At 49.1% G+C, this 18,433-nt stretch overlaps 1 protein-coding gene across 2 annotated transcripts in view; it reads right to left on the bottom strand.

Moving 5' to 3' along the window:
* TLK1 (tousled like kinase 1) overlaps positions 1-18,433 on the bottom strand; it is a 618,148-nt gene that overhangs the window by 237,099 nt on the left and 362,616 nt on the right. For both annotated transcript variants that reach the window (XM_069225321.1, XM_069225320.1), the window contains one exon: positions 9,193-9,274. In XM_069225321.1, coding sequence (XP_069081422.1) covers positions 9,193-9,274 — 82 coding nt within the window. The remainder of the gene's footprint in view (positions 1-9,192; positions 9,275-18,433) is intronic.

Here is an 18,433-nt window from a genome sequence, read left to right on the forward strand (position 1 = left end):
GTTTAGCTTTAAGGTAGCAGATTTGGATGCATTTAACTATCCATCTGGCTATACCTTGTTTTGAAATTGGGTTTCCTGCGTGAGGTTTTTGAAATGCAATAAAGAGTTGTTTAGTCTTTCTGATGTTTTTTGTTCTGTCAATGTAATACATTAATGCTCTTTTGACATCTAATGTATGTAGTGCCCTTTCAGCTACGGTATCTGGCTGTGGAAAGAACACTGGAAGTTCCACTGTTTGATTTAGATGGAACGGTGAAATAACCTTTGGCAAAAATTTAGGATTGGTCCTTAGGACGACTTTATTTTTGTGTAGTTGTATAAAAGGTTCCTGTATAGTAAATGCCTGAATCTCGCTTACTCTTCTTAGGGAAGTAATGGCGATGAGAAATGCCACCTTCCAGGTTAGGAACTGTATTTCGCAGGAGTGCATGGGTTCAAAAGGTGGACCCATAAGTCTAGTTAGGACAACATTTAGGTTCCATGAAGGAACAGGTAGTGTTCTTGGTGGTATAATTCTCCTAAGGCCCTCCATGAATGCTTTAATGACTGGTATTTTATATAGGGAAGTTGAATAGGTAGTTTGCAGGTATGCAGATATTGCTGCAAGGTGAATCTTAATGGAAGAGAAAGCTAGGTTAGATTTTTGTAAGTGAAGCAAGTAACCCACTACATGTTCTGGAGTTGTGTGTAATGGTTGTATTTGATTAATATGGCAGTAGCAAACAAACCTCTTCCATTTACTTGCATAGCAGTGCCTGGTGGATGGCCTTCTTGCTTGTTTTATGACTTCCATACATTCTTGGGTAAGTTGTAAGTGCCCGAATTCTAGGATTTCAGGAGCCAGATTGCTAGATTCAGCGATGCTGGATCTGGGTGTCTGATCTTTTGGTTGTGCTGTGTCAACAGATCTGGCCTGTTGGGCAATTTGATGCAGGGTACCACTGATAGGTCTAGCAGCGTTGTGTACCAGGGTTGCCTTGCCCAAGTTGGTGCTATCAATATGAGTTTGAGTTTGCTTTGACTGAGTTTGTTTACCAGGTAAGGAAGGAGAGGGAGAGGAGGAAAAGCGTAAGCAAATATCCCTGACCAGTTCATCCATAGGGCATTGCCTTGGGATTGTTTGTGTGGGTATCTGGATGCGAAGTTTTGGCGTTTTGCGTTCTCCCTTGTTGCAAACAAGTCTATCTGAGGTGTTCCCCAGAGTTTGAAATAAGTGTTCAGAATTTGGGGGTGAATTTCCCATTCGTGGACCTGTTGGTGATCTCGAGAGAGATTGTCTGCGAGTTGATTTTGTATCCCTGGTATAAACTGTGCAATTAGGCGAATTTGGTTGTGAATTGCCCAATGCCAAATTTTTTGTGCTAGCAGGCTTAACTGCGTGGAGTGCGTCCCCCCCTGCTTGTTTAGATAATACATTGTTGTCATGTTGTCTGTTTTGACGAGAATGTATTTGTGAACTATTATTGGTTGGAAAGCTTTTAGTGCTTGAAAAACTGCTAGAAGTTCTAGGTGATTGATATGCAGTTTTGTTTGATGTACGTTCCATTGTCCTTGTATGCTGTGTTGACCGAGGTGTGCTCCCCACCCTGTCATGGAAGCATCTGTTGTTATTACGTATTGTGGCACTGGGTCTTGGAAAGGCCGCCCCTTGTTTAAATTTATGTTGTTCCACCACAGAAGCGAGAGGTAAGTTTGGCGGTCTATTAACACCAGATCTAGAAGGTGACCCTGTGCTTGAGACCACTGTGATGCTAGGCATTGTTGTAAGGGCCTCATGTGCAGTCTTGCGTTTGGGACAATGGCTATGCATGATGACATCATGCCTAGGAGTTGTAATACCATCTTTGCTTGTATCTTTTGTGTTGGATACATGCGTTGTATGATGGTGTTGAAATTTTGAATTCTTTGTGGACTTGGAGTGGCTACTCCTTTTGATGGGTCTATTATGGCTCCCAGGTATTGTTGTACCCTGCGTGGCAGAATTTTGGATTTTGGGAAATTGACGGTGAACCCTAGTTTGAAGAGGGTTTGTATGATATGATTTGTGTGATTTGAGCACTCTATTAACGAATGGGCCTTGATTAGCCAGTCGTCTAGATATGGGAACACATGTATCTGCTGCCTTCTTATGTGTGCTGCGACTACCGCTAGACATTTGGTAAAGACTCTTGGTGCGGTTGTTAATCCGAAAGGCAGTACCTTGAATTGGTAATGTATTCCTTTGAATACAAACCTTAGGTATTTCCTGTGCGATGGGTGTATTGGTATATGGAAATAAGCATCCTTGAGGTCTAAAGTTGCCATGTAGTCGTGCAGTTTTAGCAATGGCAATACTTCTTGTAGTGTGACCATGTGGAAGTGGTCTGATTTGATGAAAGTGTTCACTACTCTGAGGTCTAGGATTGGTCTCAGTGTTTTGTCCTTCTTTGGTATCAGAAAGTACAGTGAGTAAACTCCTGTGTTTATTTGTGTGTTTGGCACTAATTCAATTGCATTCTTTTGCAATAGTGCCTGCACTTCTATCTCCAGGAGATTGGAATGGTGTGTTGTTAAATTTTGTGCTTTTGGTGGTATGTTTGGAGGGAATTGTAGAAATTCTATGCAATAACCATGTTGGATAATCGCTAGAACCCAAGTGTCTGTAGTGATTTCCTCCCATGCTTTGTAATAATGACCTATTCTTCCCCCCACTGGTGTTGTGTGGAGGGGGTGAGTGACCTGTGAGTCACTGTTTAGTAGTAGGGGCTTTGGGGCTCTGAAATCTTCCTCTATTTCTAGGGAATTGCCCTCCTCTATATTGTCCCCGAAAACCTCCTCTATACTGTCCCTGGTAACTGGACGGTGTGGCTTGTGAGGTGCTGGCTTGTGTGCTTTGACCTCGAAACCCCCCTCGAAAGGGCGTTTTACGGAATGTGCTGTAATTCCCTCTGCTCTGCGGGGAGTAGAGTGCGCCCATGGCTTTGGCAGTGTCCGTATCTTTTTTGAGTTTCTCAATCGCTGTGTCCACTTCTGGACCGAACAGTTCTTTTTCATTAAAAGGCATATTGAGAACTGCTTGTTGAATCTCTGGTTTAAATCCAGACGTTCGGAGCCATGCATGCCTTCTGATAGTTACAGATGTATTAATTGTCCGTGCAGCTGTATCTGCAGCGTCCATGGAGGAGCGGATCTGGTTGTTGGAAATGGTCTGTCCTTCCTCGACCACTTGCTTTGCCCTATTTTGTAAGTCCTTGGGCAGATGTTCAATGAGATGTTGCATCTCGTCCCAGTGGGCTCTGTCATAGCGCGCAAGTAGTGCCTGGGAGTTCGCGATGCGCCACTGGTTTGCAGCTTGTGCTGCGACTCTCTTACCAGCTGCATCGAACTTGCGGCTTTCTTTATCTGGGGGTGGTGCATCTCCAGATGTGTGGGAGTTGGCCCTTTTCCTAGCTGCTCCTACAACAACAGAGTCTGGTGGCAGCTGTGTAGTGATGAAAACCGGGTCCGTAGGAGGCGGCTTATACTTTTTTTCCACCCTTGGTGTGATTGCCCTACTCTTGACCGGCTCCTTAAATATGTCTTTTGCGTGCCGGAGCATACCAGGGAGCATAGGCAGGCTTTGGTATGAGCTGTGGGTGGAGGAGAGTGTGTTGAATAAGAAATCATCCTCGACCTGTTCTGAGTGGAGGCTTACGTGGTGAAATTGTGCTGCTCTAGCCACCACCTGAGAGTACGCGGTGCTGTCTTCTGGTGGAGATGGCTTTGTAGGGTATGCCTCCGGGCTGTTATCTGACACTGGGGCATCGTATAGGTCCCATGCGTCCTGATCTTGGTCACCCTGGCTCATGGTGGTGTGAGCTGGGGAGTGTGATGGAGTTTGTGCTGGTGAAACGTCAATCACGGGCGGAGGAGAGGGTGGTGGTGTAACTCTTTTCACCACTTTTGGTTGTGGTGTTTGTTCCGTCTGGAACTCCAACTTCCTCTTTCTCCTAATGGGGGGAAGGGTGCTTATTTTTCCTGTCCCCTGCTGAATGAAGATACGCTTTTGCGTATGGTCCACATCAGTTGCTTGTAGCTCTTCCTCAAACCTATGCTTCTGCATTTGGGAGGTTAGCGAGTGCTCTTCTGTATAAGAGCCTGAAGCTGGGTCGCTTGCAGTTTGTTTCGGCATGGAAACTTTGTCTGCGTGTTTTTTCGGCTCCGAGGTGACTTTTTTCTTTTTCGGGGCCGAAACCTCTCGGCGTCGATCTGTTTCGGTGCCGCTGTCTCGGCGTCGAGCCGTGTCCACACCGGCATCTCGGTGTCGAGGCTTGTCTCCAGCACTTTCTCGGTCCCGAGAAGGCTGCGTGCCGGTGTCTCGACCGGAGTCGGACGATCTCGGCACTGTTTGGGCCTTTTTCGGTGCCGACGGTCGGTCACCGAATTTATGGGTCGAGCCATGGCCTGGTGGCAGTGGCGTCCCCTGGGCCTTGTAAATGTTTCTCTGTGTGGTTTTCGACGTCTTACTCACGGTTTGTGTATCGTCGAATCCTTCGGAGTCTGAGTCTTGGATCGAGAAGGTACCTTCCTCTTCCTGTTCCTCGAACTCCCGTTGGGCTGTCGGTGCGGACGCCATCTGAAGTCTTCTGGCTCGACGGTCTCGGAGTGTTTTTCGGGACCGGAACGCACGACAGGCCTCGCAGGTGTCTTCGCTGTGCTCAGGTGACAGGCACAGGTTGCAGACCAAGTGTTGGTCTGTGTAGGGGTATTTATTGTGGCATTTGGGGCAGAAACGAAACGGGGTCCGTTCCATCGGCGTTCTTCAGCACGCGGTCGGGCCGACCAGGCCCCGACGGAGGATCAAAAAACTACCCCGAAGGGCACCGGAGCTCTTCGATGCGGTGTTGAATGTAAGTACGCCGATCCCGAACGCAACAATACCGACGAAAATCTTCCGAAATTAGCTAATTTTCCGTTCCGAAACTCGGAGCGACAGGAACACGTCCGAACCCGATGGCGGAAAAAAAACAATCGAAGATGGAGTCGACGCCCATGCGCAATGGAGACAAAAGGAGGAGTCACTCGGTCCCGTGACTCGAAAGACTTCTTCGAAGAAAAACAACTTGTAACACTCCGGCCCAACACCAGATGGCGAGCTATTGCAGAACATGCGTATCTACAGCGACAGATGCCATCGAACATATATTTTTCTATATAAAAATTATTGGCCTGGAGTAAGAAAATGCTTAACACTACCCTCTGATAAGCCTACTGCTCGACCACACTACCACAAAATAGAGCATTAGAATGATCTAATTTTGCCACTATCTTACCTCTAAGGGGAACCCTTGGACTCTGTGCACACTATCTCGGACTTGGAGATAGTATATACAGAGACAAAATACAGAGCCAACTTCCTACAATAAGACAGTGGGTTTAGAAAAGATCACTTTATAAATAACAAAATGTAGTAATATGATCTTATCCTGGGAGATCCACACCAATTTATTTTGAGCCTGCTCGCCTGTCTGCCAAAACAGTAAAATCAAGAATCATTAAGAAGCTGCATCCTCAGAAGAAACCCTTCAGGTGCCTATAACTGACTGCAGAACAAAAGGTCAAACTTGCTGAAGTGTTCCATATCACAGAACACATTCAGACTCTAGATCATCTCTAGAGATACTGCTGCAGAATAGAGGCTTTTGAAGGATGATGGCTACTAACTATTTCCATAAGCCGTGACGTGAACATGAATGCAAAGAAAAAAAAACCAGGCAATTGAAGCAAGCACGTAAAACTCAGTATAAAAACCATATTTGGTGTACTTTCAAGATTATAGACACTGATAGAAGACCGAGAGGCAGTGTAGGAAAGTCAGTCTTTTATAGCATGATTTTCCCCACTTTTTGCCTGCTATCAGTGTGTTTAGACTGTTTTCACTGGGATCCTGCGAACTACGACCCCCAGTGATTGTGCTCTTTCCCTCTAAATTTGGTTGCCTAGGACTTTGCACACCCCATAATTGGCATACTGGTGCCACCATATAAGTTCCTAGTATATGGTACTTGGGTACCTAGGGCATTGTGGCACCAGAGGTTCCTTATGGACTGCAGCATGTATTATGCCACCCATGCAAAATGTCTCTGCAGGCCTGCCATTGCAACCTGCATGAAAAGGTCCATGCACCCTTTCACCACAGGTCATTACATCAGGTCACTGTAAGTAACCCCTATGATAGGCCCTCCTAGCCCAGAGGGCAGGGTGCAGGTACCTGTGTGCGAGGGCACCCCAGCATGAGCAGTGGTGGACCTGCAAACTCCATTTCCATTACACTTGATTTCGTAAGTGCAGGGAAACCATTTTACCAGTGTACTGGACACAGGTCATGCACTATCAGTATCCAGCTACATAATGGTAACTGAACCTGTGCATGTTTGGTATCAAACACGTCGGAATTATACCCAAATACTGTTGTCAGTATTGGCTGTATGATTCCATGCACTCTGTGGGCTCCTTAGAGGAGTCCCCCAGTATTGCTCCTACCAGTCTTCCAGAGTTTTCCAGGCAGCCCGCGATGCTGCCGCTCCTCAGACAGGTTTCTGCCCTCCTGCTGCTTGACCAGCTCAATCAGGGGAAGGCAGACAAAGGATTTCCTGTGGGAGACGGAGGCAACACGCTCTCCCTTGGAAATAGGTGTTACAAGGCTTGGGAGGGGTAGCCTTCCCAAGCCACCACTTTGCTTTGAAGGGCACATTTGGTGCCCTCTGTGCATAAACCGGTTTGCACCAGTCCAGGAACCCCCCCCGTCATTTCTCTGGCACGAAACTGGACAAAGGAAAGGGGAGGGACCACTCCCTGTCCATCACCACCCCAGGGGTGGTGCCCAGAGCTCCTTCAGGTGGCCACTTGATTCTGCCATCTTGAAACCAAAATGTGCAGAGGCCCCTGGGAGCATCTGAGTGGCCAGGTCAGGCAGGTGACTTCCCTGCCCCCTCCTGATAGGTGGTCATCTTGCTAATCATCTTGACCAATTCCCGCCGCCCCCGCTCTTAGGGCTATTTAGGGACTCCCTTGCGGGTGGGTCCTCCGATCTAATGTGCAAGACTCCACCAGAATTGCTCTGCATTGTTTACTTCGACTTCTGGCCATTGGAACCGCAACTAGATTCTTCAGGAATCGACAAAGCTGCAACTCCGGCAACGACTTTGCTTTGCAACATTGTTTCTCTGGCTTCTTCCAGCAACCGCAACATTTCCCCGGCTGTGCATCCTCTGGGGTTGACGAGAGTTCAGCCTGCACCAAGAAGCAAGAAGGAATCTCCCTTGGAGTGAAGCAGTCACTCCCTTGCACCTACAGTAACATCATCAGGCTGCGTGCATCTGCTCTCTTCTGGAACTGCGTGGATCCTGCATTACAGGTGGTGGTCTGGAGTGGTCCCCTTGGTCCTCTCTGCCAGCTGTCCAACTTGGGAGATGATGAACCCTTGCCTATCCTCGCAGGACTGTACCCCTGTGTACCACGACTCTTGAAGCTACCAAGGCCTGCGGTCTCTTACTCCAACGGATCGTTAGGCTCAGAGTAAGCCCGGACCCCAGTACTTCATCCTGCCAAGCACAGTCTTCTCTCTGCTACTCCAGTGACATGGGACGCCTCTTTATGTGCGCTGACAGGGCCTCACCGCGACTTACTGTGCTTGCTGCCAGTGGGTTGCCTGTTGGTGTTGCAACTGCTTCTGCTGAGTCTCCCGACTGATTGTCACCCCAGACTCCCCTCCAAGGGTGGAGTCCCCTGGACCTTGCTGGTCCTCTTCAGCCCTGCAACTCCTCTTGCACTTCTTCCCTTTGCCAAGGCTTGTTGGTGGTTCTCCTGACCACTGACCCGCTGCAACCAGACAGCCAATGTGGAACATCATCTGCATAGCTCCAGGGACTCCTCTTCATCTCCTGCGCTGCACAGCTCGTCGTCTTCTTCCCCCGTTGACCTGGTTCTGCATTCACAGAAGGGAGGATAGTGGCTCCTGCACCGGACACTCAATCACAAACTGGACTCTGTCCCCTTCCCTTGCAGGTCCTCTTCTGTCAGAATCCACTTTTGGTTTCTTCCAGTCTGGTCCGTGTCTTGCACAATCCCTTTTCTAAGTCCTCCTGCTAGTCCTTGGGTAAACCAAGTACTTACCTCTGCTCTCCTGGTCGCTGGGGGTCACTTAGGTACTCACTTCTTGGGATTCCTAGATCTTTCAGCTCCCCTCTAACAACTCCACATCCTTGTGTGGGTGACTGTATCTTGCATTCCACTTTCTTATATGGTTGGGCCATCCCTATTTCCACTATTGACAATGCTTGTTGTTTCTATGCTAATTTCCGATTGCTACTGTGTATATATCTAGTGTGTACTTGCCTCCAGTTGTGTTGCCATAGTAAAGTACCTTTTTTTTTTTTAAACACTGATTCTTTCATGTGTGATAAGTTGCTGTGTGACTATGTGACTATAGTGGTATTGCATAAGCTTTGCATGTCTCCTAGATAAGACTTGGCTGCTCATCCACAGCTACCTCTAGTAAGCCCTGCCTTCCTAGACACTGCCTACACTTTATTAATAGGGGATACCTAGACCTGGTATAAGGTGGCAACACCATAGGTGTCCACCATACCCCAGGGTAGCTTCCTACAGGCAGCAAAACAAAAGTGCCTGCAGTCTCATCCTGACCCTTGTGGAACTTATAGAAGCAGAACTCAGACAGTAATCAGGAAGTGCTCAAAGAGGATCCCAATATTCATTTAGGCCACACAACACAAAAATACAATTACACAACATTTTGTAAGAAAACATGCTTTTGCAGCCCATCGACACAAACAGCTAATTTTCCACCACAAAGCAACGTTTAATAGTCAACAAAAATTTCCAGTGATGTTGAAATCTGGGATGCACCTGGAAGTAAGAGGGGTGGGGTAGGGCTGAATTGGATGGGAGTATATGTTTGTCATCTTGCATCCATAGTTAGCAGTAAACAGTTTCTGGTTCTTGACAGAACATATTTGTGTTCCCCCAAGTTGGGAATCTGAATGTGTTATATTTAAGCATCAGCATGTGAAATATTTGTAGAATTTCATAAACCCTGCTTGAAACAATACAATGCCAACAAAATAGAACAACATTTCCTTTTTTCAGATATTTACATTATTTGTACACAGCGAGGGCACCGTGATAACAGTAGCATAAACAAATGAACTTTACCTTATATACTTCACTAAATCCACCTCGACCTAACAGATGAAGCAATAAATATCGTTCGTTTAATGTTGGATGGTCTTTGAACCTAAAAGAAAAAAAAGAATCGAGGAAATTGGCACAAGCATGCAGGATGTCTTAAATATAAATGACTGCTGAAGATAGTTTATTAATGAGAAGTAACAATATAGGACAGTATACATAAAATGCACATCTGCACATGTGTCGGAAAGTGCACCCTTTGACATGGCCACCCCCACTTTCTGCCTCGTTTCTGCTGCAATTTAGACTGAAGGTCCACTTGGTCCCTGCTAAACAGGTACCCGGTTCTAGATCTCTCTCTCTAAAACTGCACAGTCGTTTTTCCCAATTGGCAATCCTTTAGCTATAAGTCCCCTGGTACCTAGGGCATGGGTACCAAGGGAGAGTGCCCGAGGGATGCAGCACAAATTGTGCCACCCTCAGCACCCCTCCCCCCCCCTCACGCAGGCTGCACGTCTTGGTGCAGAACTCAAAACCCAACATGGCACACAGCCGGTGTGCCCTGTCCCCTTTACACTGCATGCAATATATGTAAGTCACCCCTCTAGCACGCCTTCCAGTCCTAAAGGCAGGGTGCATTATACTGCATGTGAGGGCTGTAAGAAGCTGGCCTGCTGTGTGGTGAGCACTTATGGTGTCATCAACTTATACCAGGTATCCCCTATTACTGAGCAGAAGGCAGTGTCTAGGAAACAAGGGCTCTCTAGATGTAGCTGTGGGTGAGTAGCCAAGACTTATCTAGGAGACATGTAAAGCTAATGCAATATCACTGTAGTCACACAGCACTTACACACATGAAAGAACTACACTGTTACAAAAATAAAGGTACTTTATTATGGTAACACAAATACTAAAATACTGCATAGGCAATAATCCACTAGGAGGTAAGTAAACACACTATTATATACACATTAGATGCCGCTCATTAGCATAGAAACAATAGCAAAATAGCAAAACAGTAAAAAGTAATGTAGGCCCTAGAGGGGAGACCAAACCATATACTAAGTAAGTAGTAAGCAACAGGAAACCCCCCACCCAAGGATGTGAAATCTGGAGACGGGAGCTGAGGGAACTAGAAACCCCAAAAGGTAAGTACTAGAATGCCCCCCAGCAACCTGGACCGAAGAGGTAAGGTCCTGGCTTTTCCTTAAACCCACAGGAGAACTTAGGAAAAGGACTGTGCAAGGCCCAGACAAGACTGGAAGAACCCAAAGGTGGATCCTGTCAGAAGAGAACCTGCAAAAGAAGGGATCCAAGTCCAGTTCAAATTGGAGTGTCCGGTTGTGGCAGGAGCCACTACCCACCCTCCTGGAGATACAGGACCAGGTCAACGGTGGAGACAAGGAGTCAGCTATGCAGCACCGGAGCAGGACAAGAGTTCCAGAAATGATGCAGGCGATGTCCCCTGATGGAAGAAGAGTTGCAGTCAGCCCGTGGTAATGGAAACCACCAACAACAAGCCTTAGCAAATGCAAAAGTCGCAGATGAAGAGTTGCAGAGCTGCCGGGGACCAACAAGGTCCAGGGACTCAACCCAAGGAGGGGAGTCTCAGGTGACCCTCAGCCGGGAGGGAGAGTCGGAAGATGAGGAGGCAGCCCCCACAGGCAGCAGACACAGCAGCTGCAATGAGGCCCACTCAGCACACCTGAAGAAGGATCCCACGTCACTGGGGCGGCAGACCAGGAACCAGGCACTGCAGGAGGGGGTGCTGGGGGCCAGAGATACAAGGTGCCTGAAGATCCCTTGGAAGAGGAGCCAACAACCTTTGGTAGCTGCAAAAGTTGCGGTGCACAGGGATCTGTACTGCAAGGAGAGGCATGGGCTCACAGTCTCCCGAGTTGTACAGCTGGTTGAGAGGACCGAGGGGACCACTCCAGGATCCACGCAGTTTTGCAGGAGAGAGGATCCACGCAGCCGGACATTGTTGCAGTTGGTGCCTGCGGATGCAGGGGAGTGACTCCTTCACTCCAAGGGATATTCCTCCTTGCTTCTTGTGCAGGCTAAAATTTCGCAACCCTTAGAGGATGCACAGCTGGGGAAATGTTGCAGCTGCTGGAAGGAGCCAGAGAAACAATGTTGCAGAGCGAATTCGTCGCTGTAGATCGTAGGTTCCTGAAGAATCCAGTTGCCAGAAGATGAAGTAATCAATACAGAGGAGTCCTGGTGGAATCTTGCATGTCCAATCTGAAGACCCACCCTGGAGGGAGACCCTAAATAGCCCAGGAAGGGGGATTGGTCACCTAGCAGGGTGACCACCTATCAGGAGGGGGCTGTTGACGTCACCTGCCTGACCTGGCCACTCAAATGGTCCCAGGGGCCTGCCCATCTTGGATTAAAGATGGCAGAATCAAGTGGCCATCTGGAGGAGCTCTGGGCACCACCCCTGGGGTGGTGATAGACAGGGGAGTGGTCACTCCTCTTTCCATTGACCAGTTTCGACTGGAGGTCCCTGGACTGGTTTAAATCGGTTTATGCAAGGAGTGCCCTTCAAAGCATACCGGTAGCTTGAGGAGGCTGCCCGTCCCAAGTCATGTAACACATATTTCCAAAGGGAGAGGGTGTTGCCTCCCGCTCCCAAAAGAAATCCTTTGTTCTGCCTTCCTCGGCTTGAGCTGGTCAAGCAGCAAGTGGGCAGAAACCTGTCTGTGGGGTGGCAGGAGCACAGGCTGCCCGGAAAACCCCAGGAGCATGCTAGGGGTCCTCTAAGGAGCTTCCACAGTGCATGGAATCATAAAACCAATACTGGCAACAGTATTGGGGTATGATTCGGACACGGTTGATACCAAACATGCCCAGGTTCTGAGTTACCATTATGTAGCTGGACTCCGGTAGTGCATGACCTGTGTCCAGTACATGGATAGAATAGTTCACCAGCACTTACGAAGTCCAGGAAAATGGAGCTGGAGTTCGTAGGGGCATCTCTGCTCATGCAGGCGTGACTTACAGTGACAGTGTTGTGTCCGGTAGTGAAAGGGTACATGCACCTTTTCACGCCGGCTGCAAAGGCAGGCAGGTATATTTTGCATTGACTCCTATGGGTGGCACAATACATGCTGCAGCCCATGGGGAACCATTGGTGCCCAACAACCTTGGTACCATATACTAGGGACTTATATGGGGGGCACCAGTATGCCAATTGTGGGGTGTTCAAGGTCCTAAGCAACCACATTGAGAGGGAGGGAGCACAGTCACAGTGAACACTGTCAAAACACACTGACAGCAGGGAAAAAGTGAGGGTAACCATGCTAAGGGAATACCTGCATGAGCAGATATGCCCCTGCTATGTCTTTGTCAATTATCTCAGGCATAGAAAGTGACTAGTGAAGCCATTTTAAGTACATGTGTTGGACACTGGTGATTATGAATTCCCAAGCTACATGATGGCTTCACTGACAATAGAGATGTTTGGTATCAAACATCTCAAATTAATAAACCCTCACTGATTCCAGTGATGGATTTATTAGTACATGCACTCAGATGGCAACTTAGAGGTGCCCCATGAAAACTTACCAACTCTTAGTGTGGGCATGCACTGGTCAAAACCAGTACAACCACCTTAGATGGCGTTATTGCCTTCTTAGATGAGAGGGCTGAGAACAACGTCCTGCTCAGGGCAGATGTGTGACCTCCTCTCCAAGTCAGAATGGACATTCCCGGGAGAGGAGCTTCAAAGGCCATGCAACCTTTGAAATGTGACCCCAGGCCTCTCCAAATGGTGGAGTAGACTGACCTTCAATTCCAGACCCCAATTTTGGTGGCAGAACTGCAGGAAATTAGGAAGAGTGCCCACCTCATGCCAGTTACATCCCTAGGGTGGACGAGCTGAAGTTGACACTAGTTTTTAAATTCCTCCATCGTGTATAAAATCAATTAGGCACAAAAGTCACCTAGCAGAGAAGACTGAAGACACCAACCAACTGACTTGGCCCCAGCCCTACTGGACGCAGCCTTCAGGCCAAAAGAAACCATCTCTAAAGAAGTTGTCCGCCTGAGGAACTGCAAAACTGCCACCTGGAACCACCTCTGCACCAAACGCCCCTGGCACCAGTCCAAGTGGCCCACCAGCCCAGTGAAGGTTCCCTAGAGCTTCTGACCAAGAGTCCACCATGGGGTGACCCCAGGCAGACTCCACAGCCACACCTGCAGCGTAAATCAGAGGACTCCCAACAACCCCTGGCATCTCTACTTACCTGGGCACCTGTGGGTTGACCTCACATGGCCTCCTGGCCAGAGCCTGCAGCCTGTTTCTGAAACTGATCTCCTAAATTTAATAACATTGGGTGCCGGAAGCTATGTTGGCGCTCGGCACCCGGCCACCCCTGTGCCACTGAGGGTATAAGTTTGGTGCTGCCTTGTGGGCCCCCACTCCCTTGTACTTACCTCAACTCCAGGAGATCGACCCTTGACCCTGCTTTACTCACCTGTAAGCAGCACTTCAGCGAATACACCGTCTCCACTGGATAGCATTGGGTGCCCAATGCTGTGTTTGCACTCTGCACCAGGCCGCCCCTGGTTTAAGTTTGGAGCTGCCTTGTGGCCCACCCAGGTGCTCGCCTCAACCCCTGGAGTCCAACCTCTGACGCCACTTGTACTTACCTGGGGGAAGCACGTCTTTTCCCTCCCAGTCTCCATTGATTAACATTGGCGAACCTACTCAGACTTTGACATCTGCACCCAGCTGCCCCGTGCAGCTGTGGGTGCACTCTTAGTACCAACCTGAACCTTGCCCAGTGTTAGTCTACAACCCTGAAGTCTGGGATTGTAAGTCATGTACCTAACTGTGAAACTGCATTCTGGTTTTCCTCCCACAAATTAACATTGAAGAGACTGAAAATTGCACTGTGTCGATTTTTGAAACAGCAAAGTATTTTAATATAAAAACCGCTTACCTTATAACAAAGTTATTTGGTTGAAAGTGTAGGAAAGTACCATCGTTCTAGCATAGTTAACCCCAAGTTTTGCCAGTTGCCAGAGTGTTCAGACCGTAGTAAACTGGGATCCTACTAACAAGGACCCCAGTGCCTGTGCTCTCCTCTAAATTTGGTTGCTGGTGAATGTTACATCCCACATTTGGCATACTGGTGCACCCATTTAAGTCCCTAGTGTATGGTACTTTGGTACCCAGGGCACTGGTACACCAGGGGTCTCCCATGGGCTGCAGCATGTATTGTGCCACCCATGGGGCCCATCCAAACTGTCTGCAGGCCTGCCATTGCAACCTGCGTAAAATGGTGCTTAACACCTCCCCCCCTGCAGGAACACCTAGCAGTGAGCCTCAAAGGCTCAGGCTGCGTGTTACAATTGCCCAGGGAACTCCAGCTAGTGGAGGAGATGCCCGCCCCCTGGTCACAGCCCACACTTTTGGCAGCAAGTCCAGAGGAGATAATGAGAAAACCAAGAAGGAGTCATCCTCTAGTCATGACAGCCCCTAAGGTGTCCTGAGCTGAGGTGAACCCTGCCTTAGGAAATCCTTCATCTTGTTTTGGAGGATTCCCCCAAATAGGATTAGGGATGCGCCCCCCTCCCCACAGGGAGGAGGCACAAAGAGGGTGTAGCCACCCTCAAGGACAGCAGCCATTGGATACTGCCCACCAGACCTAAACACACCCCTAAATTGAGTATTTAGGGGCAACCCTGAACCCAGGAAATCAGATTCCTGCAACCGGAAGAAAGGAGGACTGCTGACCAGAAAGCCCCACAGAGACGGAGACACAAACTGACTTGGCCCCAGCCCTACCGGCCAGTCTCCAGACTCAAAGAACCTGCACAGCGACGCATCCGATGGGGACCAGCGACCTCTGAGGACTCAGAGGACTGCCCAGAACCTAAAGGACCAAGAAACTCCTGAGAACAGCAGCACTGTTCAGAACCTGCAACAACTTTGCAACAAAGAAGCAAATTCTTCCTTCCCGCCGAAGTGTTAGACTTGACACTCTGCATCCAACGCCACTGGCTTGAGTTCAAGAGAATCAACACTGCAGAGGGGACTCCCAGGCAACTCCAACAATGTGGACACCCTGAGTCGACACCCCCTGCACCCCACAGCGACGCCTGCAGAGCTGATCCAGATGCTCCCCCTGACCGCGACTGCCTGGTAACAAAGGAACCCGACGCCTGGACCAAGCACTGCACCCGCAGCCCCCAGGACTGAGAGAAACCACCTACCAGTGCAGGAGTGACCAGCAGGCGGCCCTCATGCTAGCCCAGTCGGTGGCTGGCCTGAAAAGCCCCCCTGTGCCCTGCCTGCATCGCCTAAGTGACCCCCGGGTCCCTCCATTGCTTTCAATAGCAAACCCAATGCCTACCTTGTCCACTGCACCCGGCCGTCCCTGTGCCACTGATGGTGTGTTTTGTGGGCTTGTGTGTGTGTCAAACAGCCATCTACATCTCCCCCCCCCCAGTCTGCTCCCCGAGCACGCAGGAACTTACCTGTAAGCAGACTAGGACCGGGAGCACCCCTGTTCTTCATAGGCCTTCCTTTGACCACTGCACCTGACCGGCCCCATGTTGCTGGTGCGGTGGCTTTGGGGTTGCTTTGAACCCCCCAACGGTGGGATGCCTATGCCCAGGAGACTGACTATGTAAGTGCTTTACTTACCAGAGAAACGTAACCAAACTTACCTCCCCCAGGAACTGCTGATTTTTGCAGTGTCCACTTTTAAAATCAAAGTTCTATACTTACCTGTGTGAAGTACCTTGCATTTTATGTACCTACCTCAAATCTTGTGGTTCTAAAATAAATTAAGAAAATAATTGGCCTGGAGTGAAGTTTGTGTGTGTGTTCCTCATTTATTCCCTGTGTGTGTACAACAAATGCTTAACACTACCCTCTGATAAGCCTACTGCCCGACCACACTACCACAAAATACAGCATTAGTATTATCTAATTTTGCCACTAACTTACCTCTAAGGGGAACCCTTGGACTCTGTGCACACTATCTCTCACTTTGAGATAGTATATACAGAGCCAACTTCCTACACCTTGCAAGAGCAGGGTGCCCCTACAAACCCCAGACTCCATTCCTTAGCTTTTTAAGCACAGGTCTTAAGGTAGGTAGTGACACTGTTCCACACGAGTGGTCCAACTGCATAATGCTTCTCCAAACCTAGGCATGTTTGGAAACAAACATGTTGGAATCGTGCAACTACACTGATTCCATTGATAGTTGCATAATTCCCTGTACACTGGGGGTTCCTTAGAAGATCCCCTAACTCTGAATGTGTACCCTTACAGGGTTTGACTGCCAGGCCACACTGCTGCCGACCCCAGACACTGTTCTGCCCTCCTGATGATGAGCCTGGCTCAAGCAGAGGAAGGCAGAACAAAGGACTTCCTGCAAGGGAGAGGAGTGACCACTTCCTATGTGTCTAAGGGGTGGGGTGGACTCTGAGCCCCACCAGACTGCTCAGAAGGATACATTTGGTGCCCTCCTTGCATAATCCGGTTAGCACCAGTTAAGGAACCCCCGGCTCCCACTCTGGTGCCTAACTGCACAAAGGAAAGGGGATTAACCACCCCCTACCCAGCTCCTCCCCTAGGGAGGTGCACAGAGCTCTGCCAGTTGGCCACTTGATTCTGCAATCTTGAAAGTAAGATGCAGAGGCCCCTCTGAGCATCTGACTGGTTAAGCCAGGTAGATGACGTCCCTGACCCCCTCAGATAGGTGAGCCACTTCAGAAAGTGACCTTTCCCCTTTTAAGGTTACTTGAGGGTTCCCTCGAGGTTGAGCCCTCAGACTCGTCGAGCAAGGAACTCTTTACAAGACATCTTCTGCTCTTGGCCTCTGGAACCGCTGCTGGTCTGCTTTGAAACAGAAACAAGTCTGCCTCTGGTGGGAAGGCTCCCACTGCAACACTGTTTCTCCAGATCCTGCAAGAAAGCTCCAACATCCAAGGCTGTGCATCCTCCAGAGTCACAAAGACTCTGTTGCACCTGAAAGCACAAAGGAATCTCCCTTGGAGTGAAGGAGTCGCTCCCCGGCATCTGCAATCACCTCAAGACAATGTCGACCAGCTAGTCAGGTGCACCTTCCCACGGACACTGCAAGATTCTGCATCATAGGTGGTGGGACTGTAGCCTCCTATGGATCCTGCATGTCTTCTGACCAACTAGGGAGACTGTGGGCCCCTGCTCCTGTCACTGGACTGGAACCCCTATGCACCGCGACTGTTGCTCCTGCCAAGGCTTGTTGACTCTTCCTCCAGGAGATCTTCTCAGGTGCCTATAAGCTTCGGCCTCCAGCACTCGAAGATCAACCCCTGCTCTGCAACTCCTGTGATGTGGGACTTTTGTTTTGTTGTGCTGCTGAGGCCTCCTTTTGACTGTGTCCATCGCATGTGGGTCACTCGTGGGGGATCCAATGACTTCTGCTGGCCTTTCCAGGTGCTGAAGGCCAGCCCCGACATCCCCTCAAAGGTAGAGTCTCCTGGACCTTGCTGGTCCTCAAAACTTTGAAAAGTCTTCTGCACCTCCTGTTTGTATTTGCCAGTGCTTGTTGGTGTCCTGGCTGGTCACTAACCCTCTTGCAATCTGGTGACCGTCAAGGGACAGCTCATAGTTGACTCCTGGGGAGTTCTACAGCTCCTGGACCCCAGAGCTAGACTTCTTTTTTTACCAACTTGCAGAACCTTCATCTTCAGGATGATGTGCATTGCCACCTGCACCACCTCCAAGGGTGCTGGAGCCTGTCCCTTTCCTTTGCAGGTCCTCCACATCTGGAATCCATCCCTAGGTTCCACCAGCCTGGTCCATGGGTCGTGACAGCAGCTGGACAATCCCAGGCATCCACTGACTTCAGTGAGAATCCCTTCTCCACTTTGCATCTGCGTCCCTGTTGTAGGTACTCCTGCCTTCTGGGTATCCTGGGTTAGGGGCACTCCTTATCCATCCTCTTGTCTGCTGGTTTCCTCGGAGTCCACTGGGAAGGGGTCTTGAATTCCACAAACTCCAACCACTACAATGTGTTAGTCTATGAGACAAATGGGTGGGTAACTACCTTACTCCTGGGGTCATCTACTATACTTACCTCTGGTGCTTCTAACTGCCCCACCTAACTACAAAGCTTACCTTGGTTGGGGTCACTGCTTCACATTCCATTTTTTTAGTATATGATTTGGCCCCCCTATAGGGTACTGTGTATTTTGTGTATACATTGTGTGTATATATCTCCAAAGGAAGCTATACCAATGCTAGTCTAGTAGTAGT

Source organism: Pleurodeles waltl, chromosome 3_1 (genome assembly GCF_031143425.1).
Source record: "Pleurodeles waltl isolate 20211129_DDA chromosome 3_1, aPleWal1.hap1.20221129, whole genome shotgun sequence".
Taxonomy (NCBI): domain Eukaryota; kingdom Metazoa; phylum Chordata; class Amphibia; order Caudata; family Salamandridae; genus Pleurodeles; species Pleurodeles waltl.